General features: G+C 42.8%; 2 protein-coding genes across 2 annotated transcripts in view; both read left to right on the forward strand.

The window, feature by feature from the left end:
* LOC121572638 (ankyrin repeat and IBR domain-containing protein 1-like) overlaps nt 1-14,634 on the forward strand; it is a 40,458-nt gene extending 25,824 nt beyond the window's left edge. The window contains exons 10-22 of the mRNA XM_045222298.1: nt 937-1,081; nt 1,229-1,386; nt 2,707-2,795; nt 2,926-3,056; nt 3,533-3,667; nt 4,136-4,222; nt 8,633-8,699; nt 8,868-9,013; nt 9,241-9,419; nt 11,779-11,830; nt 12,309-12,432; nt 12,527-13,759; nt 13,853-14,634. Of these exons, the coding sequence (XP_045078233.1) occupies nt 937-1,081; nt 1,229-1,386; nt 2,707-2,795; nt 2,926-3,056; nt 3,533-3,667; nt 4,136-4,222; nt 8,633-8,699; nt 8,868-9,013; nt 9,241-9,419; nt 11,779-11,830; nt 12,309-12,432; nt 12,527-13,759; nt 13,853-14,634 (3,328 nt within the window). The remainder of the gene's footprint in view (nt 1-936; nt 1,082-1,228; nt 1,387-2,706; nt 2,796-2,925; nt 3,057-3,532; nt 3,668-4,135; nt 4,223-8,632; nt 8,700-8,867; nt 9,014-9,240; nt 9,420-11,778; nt 11,831-12,308; nt 12,433-12,526; nt 13,760-13,852) is intronic.
* Nucleotides 14,635-16,639: 2,005 nt separating this feature from the next.
* On the forward strand, nt 16,640-19,527 carry LOC121572269 (small nuclear ribonucleoprotein Sm D1). Its single transcript, XM_041884287.1, has 4 exons — nt 16,640-16,776; nt 17,742-17,818; nt 18,121-18,312; nt 19,288-19,527. Exons 1-4 carry the CDS (start codon nt 16,763-16,765, stop codon nt 19,362-19,364), a joined length of 360 nt encoding a protein of 119 aa, XP_041740221.1. The 5' UTR covers nt 16,640-16,762; the 3' UTR covers nt 19,365-19,527.
* Nucleotides 19,528-20,690: the final 1,163 nt, after the last annotated feature.

The raw sequence follows: 20,690 nt of genomic DNA on the forward strand, positions 1-20,690 counted from the left end.
GTGTAATGTAATGTGATGTGGTGTAATGTAGTGTGATGTAATATAGTGTAATGTAGTGTAATATAATATAGTGTAATGTAGTGTAATGTAGTGTAATGTGATGTAGTGTAATGTAATGTGATGTAATATAGTGTAATGTAGTGTAATGTAATATAGTGTAATGTAGTGTAATGTAATATAGTGTAATGTAGTGTAATGTAGTGTAATGTGATGTAGTGTAATGTAGTGTGATGTAATATAGTGTAATGTAGTGTGATGTAGTGTAATGTAGTGTGATGTAATATAGTGTAATGTAGTGTAGTGTAATGTAGTGTAATGTAATATAGTGTAATGTAGTGTAATGTAATATAGTGTAATGTAGTGTGATGTAATATAGTGTAATGTAGTGTGATGTAATATAGTGTAATGTAATGTAATGTAGTGTAATGTAGTGTAGTGTAATGTAGTGTAATGTAATGTAGTGTAATGTAGTGTAATATAGTGTAATGTAGTGTGATGTAATATAGTGTAATGTAGTGTGATGTAGTGTAATGTAGTGTAATATAGTGTAATGTAGTGTGATGTAATATAGTGTAATGTAGTGTGATGTAATATAGTGTAATGTAATGTGATGTAGTGTAATGTAGTGTGATGTAATATAGTGTAATGTAGTGTAATGTAATATAGTGTAATGTAGTGTAATGTAGTGTAATGTAGTGTAATGTGATGTAGTGTAGTGTAATGTAGTGTAATGTGATGTAGTGTAGTGTAATGTAGTGTAATATAGTGTAATGTAGTGTGATGTAATATAGTGTAATGTAGTGTAATGTAATGTGATGTAGTGTAATGTAATGTGATGTAGTGTAATGTTGTGTGATGTGATGTAGTGTAATGTAGTGTGATGTGATGTAGTGTAATGTAGTGTGATGTAATGTGATGTAAAATGATGTGTTTCAGGTTTCTGAATGTGAAGATCCAGGAGGGGGAAGCGCATAACATATTCTGTCCTGCCTATGACTGTTACCAGTTGGTGCCAGTTGAGGTTATAGAGAGTGTTGTCTCCAGAGAGATGGACAAACGATACCTGCAGTTTGACATCAAGGTACACAAACGTACACACACACACACACACACACACACGTCTCTCTCTCAAAGCATCTTATCTCTGATATCTTTCCTCCTTGTGTGTGTGTGTGTGTGTGTGTGTGTGTGTGTGTGTGTGTGTGTGTGTTTGTCCCTCTCTCTGTAGGCGTTCGTAGAGAACAACCCGTCTATCCGGTGGTGTCCAGCAGTGCGGTGTGAGAGAGCAGTCAGACTGACCAGACCTGGTCCAGGGGTCAACCACCTGGGGTTCCCCTTGCTGCCCTCCCCTGCTGTCGACTGTGGCAAGGGACACCTCTTCTGCTGGTACACACCCACACACACCCACACACCCACACACACACACACACACCCCCACACACACACCCACACACCCACCCACACACACACACACCCCCACACACACACACACACACCCCCACACACACACACACAGGCAGACAGACACGCACACACAGGCAGACAGACACGCACACACAGGCAGACAGACACGCACACACAGGCAGACAGACACGCACACACACACAGGCAGACAGACACGCACACACAGGCAGACAGACACGCACACACAGGCAGACAGACACGCACACACAGGCAGACAGACACGCACACACAGGCAGACAGACACGCACACACAGACAGACCGTCAGTCAAGTAATCAGTCTCTCTCTCACTCCCTTTCTCTCATTGATCATTGTCCCCCGCACCTTTCATGAGGAAAGGTCTCAAACTTAGAGAATTATACATTGACATTCTCTCCCTCTTTCTCCCTTCCCCTCTCTCTCTCTCTTCCATCTCTCTCTCTCTCTCTCTCCCTCCATATCTCTCTCTCTCTCTTCCTCCATCTCTCTCTCTCTCTCTTCCTCCATCTCTCTCTCTCTCTTCCTCCATCTCTCTCTCTCTCTCTTCCTCCATCTCTCTCGCTCTCTCTCTCTCTCCATCTCTCTCTCTCTTCCTCCATCTCTCTCTCTCTTCCTCTTCCTCCATCTCTCTCTCTCTTCCTCTTCCTCCATCTCTCTCTCTCTCTTCCTCCATCTCTCTCTCCCTCCATCTCTCTCTCTCTCTCGCTCCCTCCATCTCTCTATCTCTCTTCCTCCATCTATCTCTCTATCTCTCTTCCTCCATCTCTCTCTCTCGCTCTCTCTCTTCCTCCATCTCTCTCTCTCTTCCTCTTCCTCCATCTCTCTCTCTCTTCCTCCATCTCTCTCTCTCTCTTCCTCATCTCTCTCTCTCTCTCCCTCCATCTCCCTCTCTCTCTTCCTCCATCTCTCTCTCTCTCTCTCTCTTCCTCCATCTCTCTCTCTCTCTCCCTCATCTCTCTCTCTCTCCCTCCATATCTCTCTCTCTTCCTCCATCTCTCTCTCTCTCTCTCTCTCTCTCTCTCTCTCTCTCCCCATCTCTCTCTCTCCCTCCATCTCTCTCTCTCTCTCTCTCTCTCTCTCTCTCTCTCTCTCTCTCTCTCTCTCTCTCTCTCTCTCTCTCTCTCTCTCTCTCTCTCTCTTTTCTGTCTCTCTCTCTCTCTCTCTGTCTCTCTCTCTCTCTCTCTGTCTCTCTCTCTCTCTGTCTCTCTCTCTCTCTCTCTCTGTCTCTCTCTCTCTCTCTCCCTCCATCTCTCTCTCTGTCCAGGGAGTGTCTAGGTGAGGCCCATGAGCCGTGTGACTGTCAGACATGGAGGATGTGGCTGCAGAAAGTCTCAGAGATGAAGCCAGAAGAGTGTGAGCCCACACACACACACACACACACACACACAGTATGTTATGATAAACGCATGTTTGTATATGCTGAGTTTGGTGTGTGTGTGTTTGTGTGTGTGCGTGTTTGTGATGTGTGTATATGTGTATCCAGTGGCAGGTGTATCGGAGTCGTATGAGGATGCAGCTAACTGTCTGTGGTTGTTGACCAACTCTAAACCCTGTGCCAACTGCAAGTCTCCCATACAGAAGAATGAGGGCTGTAACCACATGCAGTGTGCCAAGGTACACACACACACCTCACAAACACACACACACACACACACACACACACACACACACACACACACCTCACACACACACACACACACCTCACAAACACACACACACACACACACACACACACCTCACACACACACACCTCACAAACACACACACACACACACACCTCACAAACACACACACACACACACACACACACCTCACAAACACACACACAAACACACACACACATACATACACACACACACACACACACACACCTCACAAACACACACACACACACCTCACACACACACACACCTCACAAACACACACACCTCACACACACACACACCTCACACACACCAGCTTCACTACCTTTTAATGGCATCGAGGAAGATTTAAATGGTCCCAGCATAGAACCTTGTGGGACACCATATTTAATCATTAAGACAGGGTTATTAACCATGTATGTAAAATGACTGTTTCTCTGTCTGCAGTGTAAGTATGATTTCTGCTGGATCTGTCTGGAAGAGTGGAAGAAACACAGCTCTTCAACCGGAGGATACTACCGCTGTACACGCTACGAAGTTATCACACAGCTAGAAGAGCAGTCCAAAGAGATGACTGGAGAGGTACACACACACACACACACACACACACACACACACACACACACACACACACACACACACACACACACGTTATGTTCTTCTATCCTCTTGGGGACCTAAAATGAATTTCCATTCAAAATACTATTTTCCCTAACCATAACCTTAACCCAAACCCTAAACCTAACTCCTAACCCTAAACCTAACCACTAACCACTAACCCCTTACCCTAACCATCATTCTAACCCTAATTGTAACCCTAACCCTAAACCTAACCCCTAAGCCTAAAATAGCCTTTGTCCTCATGGGGACTTGGGAAATGTCCCCACGAGGGAGAATTTTCCTTGTTTTACTATGGATTCTGGGGGATTTTAGGTCCCCACAAGGATAGAAGAACCAACCAACCCACACACACACACACACACTAGTTCTGCACACACTGTGACATTTTACATTGAAGTGTTTGACAGCAGTGTGTTTGTGTGTTTTCAGGCGGAAAAGAAGCACAAGAGTTTTCAGGAGTTGAACCGCTTCATGCACTACTATACCCGCTATAAGAACCATGAACACAGCTATAAGGTATATAGGAAACACAGCTATAAGGTATATAGGGAACACAGCTGTAAGGTATATAGGAAACACAGCTATAAGGTATATAGGAAACACAGCTATAAGGTATATAGGAAACACAACTATAAGGTATATAGGAAACACAGCTATAAGGTATATAGGAAACACAGCTATAAGGTATATAGGAAACACAGCTATAAGGTATATAGGAAACACAGCTATAAGGTATATAGAGAACACAGATATAAGAACCATGAACACAGCTATAAGGTATATAGGAAACACAGCTATAAGGTATATAGGGAACACAGCTATAAGGTATATAGGAAACACAGCTATAAGGTATATAGGGAACACAGCTATAAGGTATATAGGAAACACAGCTATAAGGTATATAGGAAACACAACTATAAGGTATATAGGGAACACAGCTATAAGGTATATAGGGAACACAGCTATAAGAACCATGAACACAGGTATAAGGTATATAGGGAACACAGCTATAAGGTATATAGAGAACACAGATATAAGAACCATGAACACAGCTATAAGGTATATAGGAAACACAGCTATAAGGTATATAGGAAACACAGCTATAAGGTATATAGGAAACACAACTATAAGGTATATAGGGAACACAGCTATAAGGTATATAGGGAACACAGCTATAAGGTATATAGAGAACACAGATATAAGAACCATGAACACAGCTATAAGGTATATAGGAAACACAGCTATAAGGTATATAGGGAACACAGCTATAAGGTATATAGGAAACACAGCTATAAGGTATATAGGGAACACAGCTATAAGGTATATAGGAAACACAGCTATAAGAACCATGAACACAGGTATAAGGTATATAGGGAACACAGCTATAAGGTATATAGGGAACACAGCTATAAGAACCATGAACACAGCTATAAGGTATATAGGGAACACAGCTATAAGGTATATAGGGAACACAGCTATAAGGTATATAGGGAACACAGCTATAAGGTATATAGAGAACACAGATATAAGAACCATGAACACAGCTATAAGGTATATAGGAAACACAGCTATAAGGTATATAGGGAACACAGCTATAAGGTATATAGGAAACACAGCTATAAGGTATATAGGGAGCACAGCTATAAGGTATATAGGGAACACAGCTATAAGGTATATAGGGAACACAGCTATAAGGTATATAGGGAACACAGCTATAAGGTATATAGGAAACACAGCTATAAGAACCATGAACACAGGTATAAGGTATATAGGGAACACAGCTATAAGGTATATAGGGAACACAGCTATAAGAACCATGAACACAGCTATAAGGTATATAGGGAACACAGCTATAAGGTATATAGGGAACACAGCTATAAGAACCATGAACACAGCTATAAGGTATATAGGGAACACAGCTATAAGGTATATAGGGAACACAGCTATAAGAACCATGAACACAGCTATAAGGTATATAGGAAACACAGCTATAAGGTATATAGGGAACACAGCTATAAGGTATATAGGAAACACAGCTATAAGGTATATAGGGAACACAGCTATAAGAACCATGAACACAGCTATAAGGTATATAGGAAACACAGCTATAAGGTATATAGGGAACACAGCTATAAGGTATATAGGAAACACAGCTATAAGGTATATAGGGAACACAGCTATAAGGTGTATAGGAAACACAGCTATAAGGTATATAGGGAACACAGCTATAAGGTATATAGGGAACACAGCTATATGGTATATAGGGAACACAGCTATAAGGTATATAGGGAACACAGCTATAAGGTATATAGGGAACACAGCTATAAGGTATATAGGGAACACAGCTATAAGAACCATGAACACAGCTATAAGGTATATAGGGAACACAGCTATAAGGTATATAGGGAACACAGCTATAAGGTATATAGGGAACACAGCTATAAGAACCACGAACACAGCTATAAGGTATATAGGGAACACAGCTATAAGAACCATGAACACAGCTATAAGGTATATAGGGAACACAGCTATAAGGTATATAGGAAACACAGCTATAAGGTATATAGGGAACACAGCTATAAGAACCATGAACACAGCTATAAGGTATATAGGGAACACAGCTATAAGGTATATAGGAAACACAGCTATAAGGTATATAGGAAACACAGCTATAAGGTATATAGGAAACACAGCTATAAGGTATATAGGAAACACAGCTATAAGGTATATAGGGAACACAGCTATAAGGTATATAGGAAACACAGCTATAAGGTATATAGGGAACACAACTATAAGGTATATAGGGAACACAGCTATAAGGTATATAGGAAACACAGCTATAAGGTATATAGGGAACACAGCTATAAGGTATATAGGAAACACAGCTATAAGGTATATAGGGAACACAGCTATAAGGTATATAGGAAACACAGCTATAAGGTATATAGGAAACACAGCTATAAGAACCATGAACACAGCTATAAGGTATATAGGAAACACAGTTATAAGGTATATAGGAAACACAGCTATAAGGTATATAGGAAACACAGCTATAAGGTATATAGGAAACACAGCTATAAGGTACATAGGGAACACAGCTATAAGGTATATATGGAACACAGCTATAAGGTATATAGGAAACACAGCTATAAGGTATATAGGGAACACAGCTATAAGGTATATAGGAAACACAGTTATAAGGTATATAGGAAACACAGCTATAAGGTATATAGGGAACACAGCTATAAGGTATATAGGGAACACAGCTATAAGGTATATAGGGAACACAGCTATAAGGTATATAGGGAACACAGCTATAAGGTATATAGGAAACACAACTATAAGGTATATAGGGAACACAGCTATAAGGTATATAGGGAACACAGCTATAAGGTATATAGGGAACACAGCTATAAGGTATATAGGGAACACAGCTATAAGAACCATGAACACAGCTATAAGGTATATAGGGAACACAGCTATAAGGTATATAGGGAACACAGATATAAGAACCATGAACACAGCTATAAGGTATATAGGGAACACAGCTATAAGGTATATAGGGAACACAGCTATAAGGTATATAGGGAACACAGCTATAAGAACCATGAACACAGCTATAAGGTATATAGGGAACACAGCTATAAGGTATATAGGGAACACAGATATAAGAACCATGAACACAGCTATAAGGTATATAGGGAACACAGCTATAAGGTATATAGGGAACACAGCTATAAGGTATATAGGGAACACAGCTATAAGGTATATAGGGAACACAGCTATAAGGTATATAGGGAACACAGCTATAAGGTATATAGGGAACACAGCTATAAGAACCATGAACACAGCTATAAGGTATATAGGGAACACAGCTATAAGGTATATAGGAAACACAGCTATAAGGTATATAGGGAACACAGCTATAAGGTATATAGGAAACACAACTATAAGAACCATAAACACAGCTATAAAGTATATAGGGAACACAGCTATAAGAACCATGAACACAGCTATAAGGTATATAGGAAACACAGCTATAAGAATCATGAACACAGCTATAAGGTATATAGGAAACACAGCTATAAGGTATATAGGAAACACAGCTATAAGGTATATAGGAAACACAGCTATAAGGTATATAGGGAACACAGCTATAAGGTATATAGGAAACACAGCTATAAGGTATATAGGAAACACAGCTATAAGAACCATGAACACAGCTATAAGGTATATAGGAAACACAGATATAAGGTATATAGGAAACACAGCTATAAGGTATATAGGAAACACAGCTATAAGGTATATAGGAAACACAGATATAAGGTATATAGGGAACACAGCTATAAGGTATATAGGAAACACAGCTATAAGGTATATAGGAAACACAGCTATAAGGTATATAGGAAACACAGCTATAAGGTATATAGGAAACACAGCTATAAGAACCATGAACACAGCTATAAGGTATATAGGGAACACAGCTATAAGGTATATAGGGAACACAGCTATAAGGTATATAGGGAACACAGCTATAAGGTATATAGGAAACACAGCTATAAGGTATATAGGAAACACAGCTATAAGGTATATAGGAAACACAGCTATAAGGTATATAGGGAACACAGCTATAAGGTATATAGGGAACACAGCTATAAGAACCATGAACACAGCTATAAGGTATATAGGGAACACAGCTATAAGAACCATGAACACAGCTATAAGGTATATAGGAAACACAGTTATAAGGTATATAGGGAACACAGCTATAAGGTATATAGGGAACACAGCTATAAGGTATATAGGAAACACAGCTATAAGGTATATAGGGAACACAGCTATAAGGTATATAGGAAACACAGCTATAGAATAGCGTATTCATGATGTCTACCAAATTTCGTTTTCTAAAATGTGATCTCTCTCTAGTTAGAACAGAGACTACTGAAAACAGCCAAACAGAAGATGGAACAGCTGAGTAGAGCCTTCACTGGACGTGAGTCTCTGACCTACCTACCTCACTTTCTCATTAGAAACACATTCAGAATAGTCCAGAGACTTTCCCTGCCTCTGCTTTCATATGACGATGGAGGGAGAGGACTGTGTGTGTCTGACAGCAGTGTGTGTGTGTGTGTGTGTGTGTGTGTGTGTGTGTCCCCTCTAGGTGAGGGCTCCCCTCCAGACACCAGGTTTATGGAGGACGGTGTGTGTGAGTTGATGAAGACACGTCGTGTGTTGAAGTGTTCCTACCCCTACGGATTCTTCCTCCAGCCTCACAGCACACAGAAGGAGATCTTTGAACTCATGCAGGTAGGTGTGTGTGTGTGTGTGTGTGAGAGAGAGATAAATAAGCTTTTTTGTTGCTGTTTCAGCTACCCTCTCTTTACTTTTCTTCATCCCTCTCTCTCTCTCTCTCTCTCTCTCTCTCTTTATGTCTCTCTCTTTGTCTCTCCCCTCCTCCCCTCTCTCTCTTTGTCTCTCCCCTCCTCCCCTCTCTCTCTTTATGTCTCTCCCCTCCTCCCCTCTCTCTCCCCCAGACTGATCTGGAGATGGCGGTGGAGGACTTGGCTCAGAAGGTGAACCGTCCCTACCTGCGTACGCCGTGTCATAAGATCGTCAGCGCTGCCTGTCTGGTACAGCAGAAGAGAGAGGAGTTCCTGGCCTCAGTGGCTAGAGGGGTCGCCCCTAGCGACTCACCTGAAGTACCTAGGAGGAGGTGAAAATGAAGCCAATTCTGTGCCCACATAAATTGTATTTGAATTTTATCATTTTTCGAAATTTGTATTAGGATATTTAATTTAATTTAATTTGAACCACTGAATTCATAAATTGAACTTGTATTTCATTATTTGAAACTAAATTGAATGAATATTGCATTCAGTTTAACATTTTAATTTCAATTCAATTGAATATTGAATATTCAAATTATTTATTAATATATTCCGTTTCAATATGGTAGATATTGCATTCATTGTCTGTGTATCAAGTTTACAAACTATAATTTCAAGTTAATTATAGTTTCATATATTCAACTTCTCAGATGCAGTTTTCAAATTAAAATTCAAAACCAGAGACAACATCCTGGTACTTTGCCAGCCAGGAGAGGTAGAGGTGAACAGACTGTGGTAAACAGAATCTTCTGGTGGTTTCTGAAGCCAATGTGGCATGTTTAATTTATTTTATGAATTTGGCTGTAGTGTTTGAACCGTTTTGGCTTCAGAAACCACCAGAGCTATTATGATGAGTAGCCTCGCAATCACCGCGTGTAGCAAACCATTCATGCAAGCGTGCGGGATGTGATGAGCAACCTTGGCTGAGACATGAAGACGTGTTAGTTTGACTGATGGGGTTTTAACCCAGGTCTCCTGTGTGCCAGACAATGCGACTTTTCAGGTCTCAGACAAGTTAGTCATCACCCGAGCGTGGTCACCGAACCACCTTTGTTACACTTCATCCACCTTTGACCTCCTCCTTGATGAGACCCATCCAAGTCACAGGACCAATGCCTTTAGACCGGCCCACTGGGCAAAAAATGGACCAGCCAATCAGGCATTTGCACGAAATGCCAGATGGCCAGTCCGCCACTGCTTGAAATTGGACTATGTCTAACACAAACTAACACAGGTCAAACTAACACGTCTTCAGGTCTCAGGCAAGATTCTCATCACATAAGCATGGATCACCAAACCACGCGAGTAACCTTGCTGGATCTTGAAGATTCTATTAGTGTAGCAGATGGGGATCTTTGAAACTCACTCCTCAGCCTGAAGTGGTCGCCCCTTGCACATTTGAAGAAGGCCTTTTTCAATAGCACGATGGGGTTGGAATGCCTCAGGAGGGTGGGCACGTGTGTTTTCAAGGCAGAAGTCCCGAGTTCGAGTCTCCATTATGAGCTGAAGCGGTACTCGCTAAGCAGGCAGCATGACGTCCTTTACAATGGTGCCACTGGACTCGGATCTACAGTTGCGCTGGTTCAACCGCTGGGGGTCTATGACAGGGAATTTCAACTACTGTATATTCTTATGGGGGCCAATGTTTTATTTTGTTGTGACACTCCCTTCTAACGCAGCCTGTGATCATCATAGAAGGGAACAGAAGGCATGTCCATGCTCCAGAGAGTGTTAGCTTTCAGGAATGGGGTCATAATAGCGTATAGCCAAAAAGGTTCAAATGCAAAGCCAAATTCATTGGAAGAAAAATAAATTGACATCCCACTTTGGCTCCAGAAACCACCAGAAGTTTCTGTTTATCACAGCGAGCGTTTGATTCCATCTGTTCTCCTCTATCTCTCCTGGCTGGCAAAGTACCAGGATGTTGTCTCTGGTGTTGAATCTGAATTTGAAAAACTGAATCTGAATGCATCTAAGAAGCTGAATATATGAAACTTTGATCAACTTGAAATTATAGTTTGGAAACTTGATACACAGAAAATGAATGCAATATCTACCAAATGAAAACTGAATCTATAAATATCAACTTTGAATATTCAATTAAATTGAAATAGAATAGAATTTTACAACTGAATGCAATATTCAATTCAGTTCAGTTTCAAATCATGATATAAAAGTTGAATTTATGAATTCAATGATTCAACTTGTGCATTACAAATGCAAAAATATTACATTATAATTCAATATCCTAATATAAATTCTAAATTATGGAATTCAAATACAATTTCTGTTGCCACTGAAATCGCTCCATAGGTGAGAGAGAGAGTGAGGGAGGGACAGGGAGAGGAGGGAGGGAGGTACGGACGGAGAGAGAGGAGGGAGAGCGGGAGGGACGGAGACAGGAGGGAGGGACATAGAGAGGAGGGAGGGAGGTACGGACGGAGAGAGAGGAGGGAGAGCGGGAGGGACGGAGACAGGAGGGAGGGACAGAGAGAGGAGCGAGGGAAGGAGGGGAGGAAGGTGTTTGTATCAAGAGAGTGGAAAATGTAACATAAGTAGTACATAACTGTAAACATTAAGTGGTGAACTTTGATTTGTCCCCAATAGACAGTAAACATCCACTAGACAGATCAGGGTTATTTTTACAGATCTTTTCTTTACCAAGCTCTATATTGAATGTTTCAGTTTCCCTGCCACATCGTGGGACTGGGAGTACCTGGGATTCACCTCTCCTGAGGTAACTACACATAACACCAGTGTCAAGCTTTTATACTGTTTCTCTATGAGAAAGTCCTTATTGGTGGCCACGTCCTGTTACATCATGTGACTGACCTGCATAATGTACTACCTGTAGGAGAATTTACTACCTGTATAATCTATAATGTACTAGCTGTATATTGTACTACCTGTAGGAGTATGTACTACCTGTATAATCTATAATGTACTACCTGTATAATCTATAATGTACTACCTGTAGGAGTATGTACTACCTGTATAATGTATAATGTACTACCTGTATAATGTATAATGTACTACCTGTATAATGTATAATGTACTACCTGTATAATGTATAATGTACTACCTGTATAATGTATAATGTACTACCTGTATAATGTATAATGTACTACCTGTATAATGTATAATGTACTACCTGTATAATGTATTACCTGTAGGAGTATGTGCTAACTGTATAATGTATAACGTACTACCTGTAGGAGTATGCAGATTTCCAGTACCGCCGGAGACACCGGCCGCGTCGTAGAGGTGACATGCCGAGTTTACACGGTCTGAGGAGCAACAGCAGCACTCCTGAACCCAACCAGGACACTGAGAATACAGGTACACACACACACACACACACACACACAATGCATCAGTATGTCCTGTGTGTTTCTCTGACCTTTGGTTGTGTTGTTATTGTTATGTGTGACAGAGGTCCTCCAGGAGAGAGTTGTGGGGCGGAGACAACCTCTGAGGTCACTGGATGAAGACGACCCCAACATTCTACTGGCCATCCAACTGTCACTCCAGGACTCACGGAGGGAGAGAGAGATGGAGGGAGGGAGGGCGAGAGAGATGGAGGGAGGGAGGGAGAGAGAGAGGGAGGGAGGGAGAGAGAGAGGGATGGGAGGAGAACTGCAGAGAGGCTCTGGTGTGTTTGAGGACCCAGGACTTTGGTCTGGACAGGGTCTGGATATAGGGCCATCAACGAGTCTAGGGGTGGGGGGCCTCAGTGAGACTCAGGCCCCCTCCAGTGTGGGTGGTTCTCTGGGGGCCAGTGGCTCTTCTAACCTCCCCAGACCAGACCCTAACCTGTCGCTAAATGCTGAGCTGTTAGAGCTAGGTGAAAGTCTGATGAGACTGGGACACATAACTACTCCATATACCCTAGACAACACTAATATCCCTACGCCATATAGCTTAGGCCACACCTACGACCACTACAACCCTTCCCCTAGATACAGGCAGAGTCAGGACCATGGCTACACACCCAATACAACTGACCACAACTATGCTGTACTGGAACCTGACCACAGCACACCTTATACACACGGCTACGGTCACACCTGTGACCTTAACCAGGACCACACCACTATCAACATTCCCTTCACTCCAGAACACAACCATAGTTGCGGTCAAAACCAAAACGGTGGCCATCCCACTATCAATGCCTCCTACAACTCTGTTCAGTGCCAACCCAGACCCTACACTGACATTCCTCCTCTCCCAGACCTTACAGCGTCTTGTAGCCCTAAACACACAAACCTTTACCCCTCAGACCCAGAGCCATATGCTATGTTCAGCCTTCCCCATAACCCTGAACCAGACCAAACCATCTCTTACACCCAGAACACACATCCTGACCACAACCACCAACATTGCTGCCACTCCAGCCACTACACCCCTAACCCAGACCCTTACACCCCTAACCCAGACCCTTACACCCCTAACCCAGACCCTTACACCCCTAACCCAGACCCTTACACCCCTAACCCAGACCCTTACACCCCTAACCCGGACCCTTACACCCCTAACCCAGACCCTTACACCCCTAACACAGACCCTTACACCCCTAACCCAGACCCTTACACCCCTAACCCAGACCCTCGTAACCTAGACTCTCTCACCCCTAACCCAGACCCTTACACCCCTAACCCAGACCCTCGTAACCTAGACTCTCTCACCCCTAACCCAGACCCTTACACCCCTAACCCAGACCCTTACACCCCTAACCCAGACCCTTACACCCCTAACCCAGACCCTTGCAACCCGGACCACACCTCAAATCCAAACCCAGACCACACTGCCTCCTACACCTCAGCCCCTCATGCCCTCACCTTGGACTCCCACACTCTAGACCCCAATCACCCTACCACAGAACCCCACTCCCTCCTACTCCCCTACCCAGACCTAGACCTCCTCCTGTCCCCAGTGGTCCCTCCAGGAGGTCCCTTCACCCCCAGTGACCCGGGCTGTCTGGATCCCCTGGAGCCCTCAGCTGGAGCCCTGCTCCTGGACAACATCATGGCCTGGATCCAACACACACATCCCCAGGACCACCCCCAGAACATCACCCTCATCCCCTCCGCTAGCTCCGAGACTGACTCACCCCCAGAGAAATACTCACCCCCAGATGCAGAGACAGACTCACCCACTGTTTCACCCCAAGACGGTGGGGAGCCAAAGAGTAATTCCCCTCCTGACTCCCATGTCAGTTCCAGCGTGGAGGCCACAGATGAACTACGGCCGGCCCAGGAGGGAGAGGGCGAGACGGGGAGGGGACAGGCTGGCTCCCCCTGCCCTGTGGGCAGCCTAGAGGTTAAAAGACCCAGCACTCTGGATCTGGAGGGTTGTGAGGGCGAGGAGTGTGTGAACACGGGGTGTGTGTCGGACCTGTCGCAGGACGCAGTGGACACACTCACACACTCACACTGTGGAGATGACCACCTCACTCCCACTGAGATGGACTCAAGCCTCACCCCCCAGCGAGTGGACGACCAATCACCCGCAGAGTGGGAGGAGCAAGTTCACCTGGTGTGACAACAGATGGACAGATGACAGAGACAGGGAGGAAGAGAGAGGGAGGTAATGATAACCAACAGTGACAGAGATGGAGAGAGAGAAAAGAATATAATAAAAAGAGAGAGAGAATGACTAACAGCATTATCAGACAGAGTAGAGAAGATGAAGGGATGAAAAGCATTTGGAGGAAAGAGTAGGAGAAACGTCTGACATTAAACATGGAGTGTCCACTTGATTTAGCTTGCTGGGCACAGAGCGCAAATACAGTATATGTGACCCAGGTCTGATCAGGTCATGTGAACCGAGTTGATCAGAGCAGCTGAGAGGTGTGTGTTTAAATACAATCATGTATGAGTGGTTTTAGTGATTTTATCTTTCATATCCATTCCACTACTGATGGACTGACTGTATGTGGAATGCCTCAGACTAAGACTAAGTTTGTATTCAACCTTTATTTATCCAGATCAAAACTACGTGACACGGCTACTCTTTAGAAACAAAGTCCATGGCCGAGTTGATCAGTGTGCCTTTATTTTCAATCATTTTTATTGACTAACCCCTTTTTTCCAAGCAACGTGCAAAGAGTGTTGTTTGGGTGTTTTTCACCTTTCATTGCTTCACAATGCTGGTCTAGGTTCAGCCCCCCCTGTCTATTTAATCGTATTCATTATGCTGGTCTAGGTTCAGCCCCCCCCCCTGTCTATTTAATCGTATTCATTATGACCTAAAAGGCTCAACTGATCCTAGTTCAGACACTAGGTACAGGACAAGGAGGCTGTTCTTTGCATTTGCATTGCGTTGGTGTAGTGAAGATGTTAGTACTTGGTAGACAATGTAGCTAAGATGATTATAATGGAGTCTACTTTATAGAGATGAATCTGCTGCATACAAGATTATAATATGAATTCTGAAATCATATTTCTCCCATTATTTAATTCTAATAATCCATGTTGTTCTACTTAAAACAAGTAGTAATTAGATTTAGAATACAATCATAAAAGGCAATCATGGTTTAACTTCACTGTTGGGTGTAGGGCACTTTTCTAAAGTTTAGTGTGCAACCAGTAACCGAGTGTGGGCCAGTAACCGAAATGTCGCTGGTTTGAATCCCCAAGCCGAACATTGTGAAAAATCTGTCGGTGCCCTTGAGCAAGGCACTTAACCCTAATTGCTTCTGTAAGTCGCTCTGGATAAGAGCGTCTGCTAAATGACTTAAATGTAAAACGGAACCATCTGAAGTAAATCACAGTTTTTTGGTCACGTACACAGTTCAGCAGATGTTATATCGCGTGCAGCAAAATGCTTACGTTACTTTAGTGGTGCAGTAGTTTATAGTAGGGTGTGACGTGATGCGCACAGATCATACAAACCATGAACTGGAACACTGGAGTCTGGATTTGGAATCTTTATATTTTTGTACGACATCATTGTTAAGATAATTGTTTGTTTAGCCCATTTTGTTCACGATAAGGTTTTTATTCCATTTTTTTCATGGTTTTGTACTTTCTTGGTACTTAATTTAATGTTTCGAGGCCAGTGGCTGTGTCATATTTTGTAACCCAACCGTCTGATTTTTATATTACTGTACCCTGGCAACCATAAACCTTGGTGTTATTTGCACTTTCATAGACGATACTTGATACATTCCCAGTCCATATGAAAGACAGCGACGTTCGATGTGTGGCCAAGGAATGAAAGTATCAGAAATAAGTTTACTCTCAATAAAAAAAACTGTAAAAAAAACAAACACATTTATTTCAATGTACTTTTATTTAATTGATGATGACTACATATTTTGTCACTATAGAACTCTTGCTTCTTGCTACAGTATAAATGCTTTTAACATGAGTTGGACAACCTCATTAAACAAACAACATTATTGATGAAGGTGCGCCAACAATTTCTCATACTGTCAGTCTCATCATACATAAGACGGAATCTTAACTGTCATGCATTTCCACTACCACTAGAGGGCAATGTTCACTGATGATTTATTTTTGCATGTCCTGGTTCGGTCGCGTTTTTATGACGCCAGTGATCCTGCTACGAAAACGTATTTCATACAACAGCGGCCTGTGATCCCACTTGTACGCTGTAATTTTTTTTGACTTTGGTGGAGGATTTGTCTTTGCAATCCATCATCAACATGAAACTCGTACGGTAAGAATTTTCTAAAAATCATCTTTAGTCTTATGCTTCAATGCAAGGTGAAAAATATGGGTTTGAGTCGCTGGATTGATTTAGATTTGGAGTGCGAGCTTGTTCGCTGGATTCTGAGGCGGGAAGCAGTTAGTTGATATGATTGAGAGATGCAGAAGCGACTAGCTAAGTTATTGTTTGTGTTTATATAATGAACTGGCTTTCAACCGCGAAAATAACATATAACACATTAATTGTACAACTGTCGTTGAACTAGCTGGTGACTTTCTATGCGACACTGTTATTTGCTAGCCACTGATACGCTAACTTACTATTAACGTTAGCTAGCTAAGTTAGTAAACCACAGTGCAGGCAGGGCCCTGTGTGGTTTCCCTCCAAGCAATAGTTCAAAACAATGTTGTGCTCTTGTTTAGACTTCTGGTTGGTGTTTCTCTCTCGTTTGTTTTGAACATTGCACACACCAAACTAAGTAGCTACTTACCAATTGCTGTATTCCGCAACGAGCCATTGTTTAGACAGATGGCTCGTTGCGGGAGCTTCCGTAGCCTGGCGTCCTTGATCAACTAAATCTAAACCACTCGGTTTCACCAAAATACATACGATTCGTCGGATTGAATGTGTCCTTAGTTATCAAATACGCGTGTTAAACACGTTTTTATCCAGGGTCTCCCATTTTCTGCCTGTAGACGCGGGAGATAACTTGGTACCCAAATGCGTGGTCTAGAATGGACTACAATGGTAGCCCACAGGCGGAAATAGGAGACCCTGGATAAAAACGTGTTTCTAAACGATTTTCTGTCTAAACAATGACAACCACCCACCTCATTGTCTAAGGAAATGGTCTGTGTCGAGATTGTTTACAGTGCCTGGAAGACCAAGCTGGTAAGAGAGATTCACAACTTCATAAACAGCATGTCTTATAACACTGCCTCTAATCATAACCATACCGTTTTCTCCTCCTGTAGTTTTTTGATGAAACTCAGCCATGAGACTGTGACCATTGAGCTGAAGAATGGAACCCAGGTCCATGGGACTATCACAGGTTTGGACCGTGCCCCCCTCACGTCTGACAGAACAATGGCTACACCTCCAATTTAGGACTATTGAGATGTAAACTAGGACAAAATCCAGTTTAGGGTGCTGTAACTGCTCAGTCCAAACACATGTTTACTATTGTAGCCTGTTGTCCCAAGTGATGTTTTTTATTAGGAAACTCTCCACAGTTAGATTGAAGTTGGAGCTCTTTGTCAGATACCTATTAGTAGGGTAGATGTGAATGAGCGTGCATGGTCTGCTATAGCATTACCTTAACATTTAACAATGGTCGTTAACTGTGTGTCCCAGGTGTGGACGTGAGTATGAACACTCACCTGAAGGCGGTGAAGATGACTCTGAAGAACCGCGAGCCCACCCAGCTGGAGAGCCTCAGTATCCGTGGCAACAACATCAGATACTTCATCCTGCCGGACAGTCTGCCACTGGACACCCTGCTGGTCGACATAGAACCCAAGGTCAAGTCCAAGAAGAGAGAGGCTGGTGAGTACACAAGGAGGGGATGTGGGGTTAGAGGTCAACATGGAACCCAAGGTCAAGTCGAATAGGAGGGGGGGGAAGGGGGCTGGTGTGTACACAAGGAGGAGAAAGGAAGTGTTGTGAGGCTGGTCAACATATCAGTGTAATATCCAAGGTTCCCGTCCTCGCTTCCCTCTGACGTTCTGAGGCGGCGATCAGAGGGGACGCTAGGAATCGAGGAATTATTTTAAAGATTCAACCTAAGTTAGTTCACTCCTGGTCCTGGAGGGTTACAGGGTGTAGACCAGGGCTCTCCAACCCTGTTCCTGTCGGTTTTCACTTCAACCCCAATTGTAACTAACCTGATTCATTTTATAAACCTGCTAGATTAGGGTTGGAACGAAAACCTACAGGATGGTACACTACATGACCAAAAGTATGTGGACACCTGCTCGTCGAACATCTCATTCCAAAATCATGGGCATTAATATGGAGTTCGTCCCCCTTTTGCTGCCATAACAGCCTCCACTCTTCTGGGAAGGCATTCCACTAGATGTTGGAACATTGCTGTGGGGACTTGCTTCCATTCAGCCACAACAGCATTAGTGAGGTTGGGCACTGATGTTGGGCGATTAGGCCTGGCTAGTCCACTCAGACAGGCGTCATGTAGGCTACACCATGAAAATTATATATTTATTTGCGACTGCTCAACTAAAATAATCTTGGGTCTACCAACAGTTTATCGACTAAATGGGGTCAGCCCTACATCTAATGCCTGCCTTCTGATGATGCCATGACTGAGTTCTCGCCTTCGAAGATTTGCTTCATTAAACCTAAATTAAAACTAGCAATTCCGTCTAATAAATTGATGAGGCAAATGCTGTTCTGTAAGAGACAGCTCCCAACAATGACAAACAAAACCCACGGACAGGAGTGGGAGAGTCGAAACTAATCTCTAATCATCTCTCTTCCCTCTCTCCTCCCTCCATCTCTCTCCAGTGGCTGGGCGTGGAAGGGGCAGAGGAAGAGGGCGCGGAAGGGGGAGGGGCCGAGGCAGGGGAGGGCCCAGGAGATGATCGCCATGATGACGCAGCTGTCAGTCATGTACTACTGTTTGTACAGCAACGTTGTTTTTGTCACCTTTTTTCTTATTTTTGGAGGAAACGTTTGTCAATCCCAAGGCCGATTTTGTTAATTTCTTTTTTTTGTACATTAAAGATATTTCACACGAACAGCGAAGGAAGTGTCTGTGCTTTATTGCCTTTCTTTAGTTGACGTGTATGTTGTGTAGTTCAGAACTGTAGAAAGAAAAGTTGGGCGGGCTGACTGGATCTAATCCTGTAAATAAATTATCATGTTTCAGCATGAACATTTTACATTTGATCCTTTGCGCTAACCTTGTTCGACCATCCTGATCTCGTGATCTTACAGGGCTGGTCAGGATGGTGGATGAGGCTATTTTTTTAATTCTTTGTGCATCAATAACTCATCTACCAAATAACCGCCACTGGTAAATACTGGCCCAGGATGGTAAGATGTCAATGGATCACTTTTGGAATGACATACAGTAAACATGATTGTCTCTGTCATGCAGATGGACTGTATGTGGAAACGTTGCCCTTTTCTGATTTTTTTATTTTTTATTGAGGGTTAGAAAGGGAATATACAAAAAATTATATAGCGCTATGCATTAAAATGGAATTTGCACTGAACTAAAAATATAAAGTGTTTGTCCCATGTTTCATGAGCTGAAATAAAAGATCCCAGAAATGTTCCATACGCACACAAAGCTTATTTCTCTCAAATGTTGTGCATCCCTGTTAGTGAGCATTTCTCCTTTGCCAAGATTAATCCATCCACCTGACAGGTTTGACATATCAAGAAGCTGATTAAACAACATGATCATTACACAGGGGCACCTTGTGCTGAGGACATTAAAAGTCCACTCTAAAATGTGCCGTTTTGAAACAACGCCACAGATCTCAACTTTTGAGGGAGCGTGCAATTGGAATGTTGACTGCAGGAATGTCCACCAGAGCTGTTGCCAGATAATGTTGATTTCTCTACCATAAGCCGCCTCCGTCGTTTTAGAATTTGTCAGTACTTCCAACCGGCCACACAACCGCAGACCATGTGTGTGGTCGAGCGGTTTGATGTCAACCTTGTGAATGGAGTGCTTCATGGTGGCGGTGGGGTTATGGTATGGACAACAAACACAATTGCATTTTATCAATGGCAATTTGAATGCACAGAGATACCGTGATGAGATCCTGAGGCCCATTGTCGTGCCATTCATCCATGTTTCAGCATACTGCACGGCCACATGTCGCAAGGATCTGTACACAATTCCTGGAAGCTGAAAATGTCCTAGTTCTTCCATGGCCTGCATACTCACCAGAAAT

The sequence above is a fragment of the Coregonus clupeaformis genome, chromosome 8, assembly GCF_020615455.1.
Source record: "Coregonus clupeaformis isolate EN_2021a chromosome 8, ASM2061545v1, whole genome shotgun sequence".
Taxonomy (NCBI): domain Eukaryota; kingdom Metazoa; phylum Chordata; class Actinopteri; order Salmoniformes; family Salmonidae; genus Coregonus; species Coregonus clupeaformis.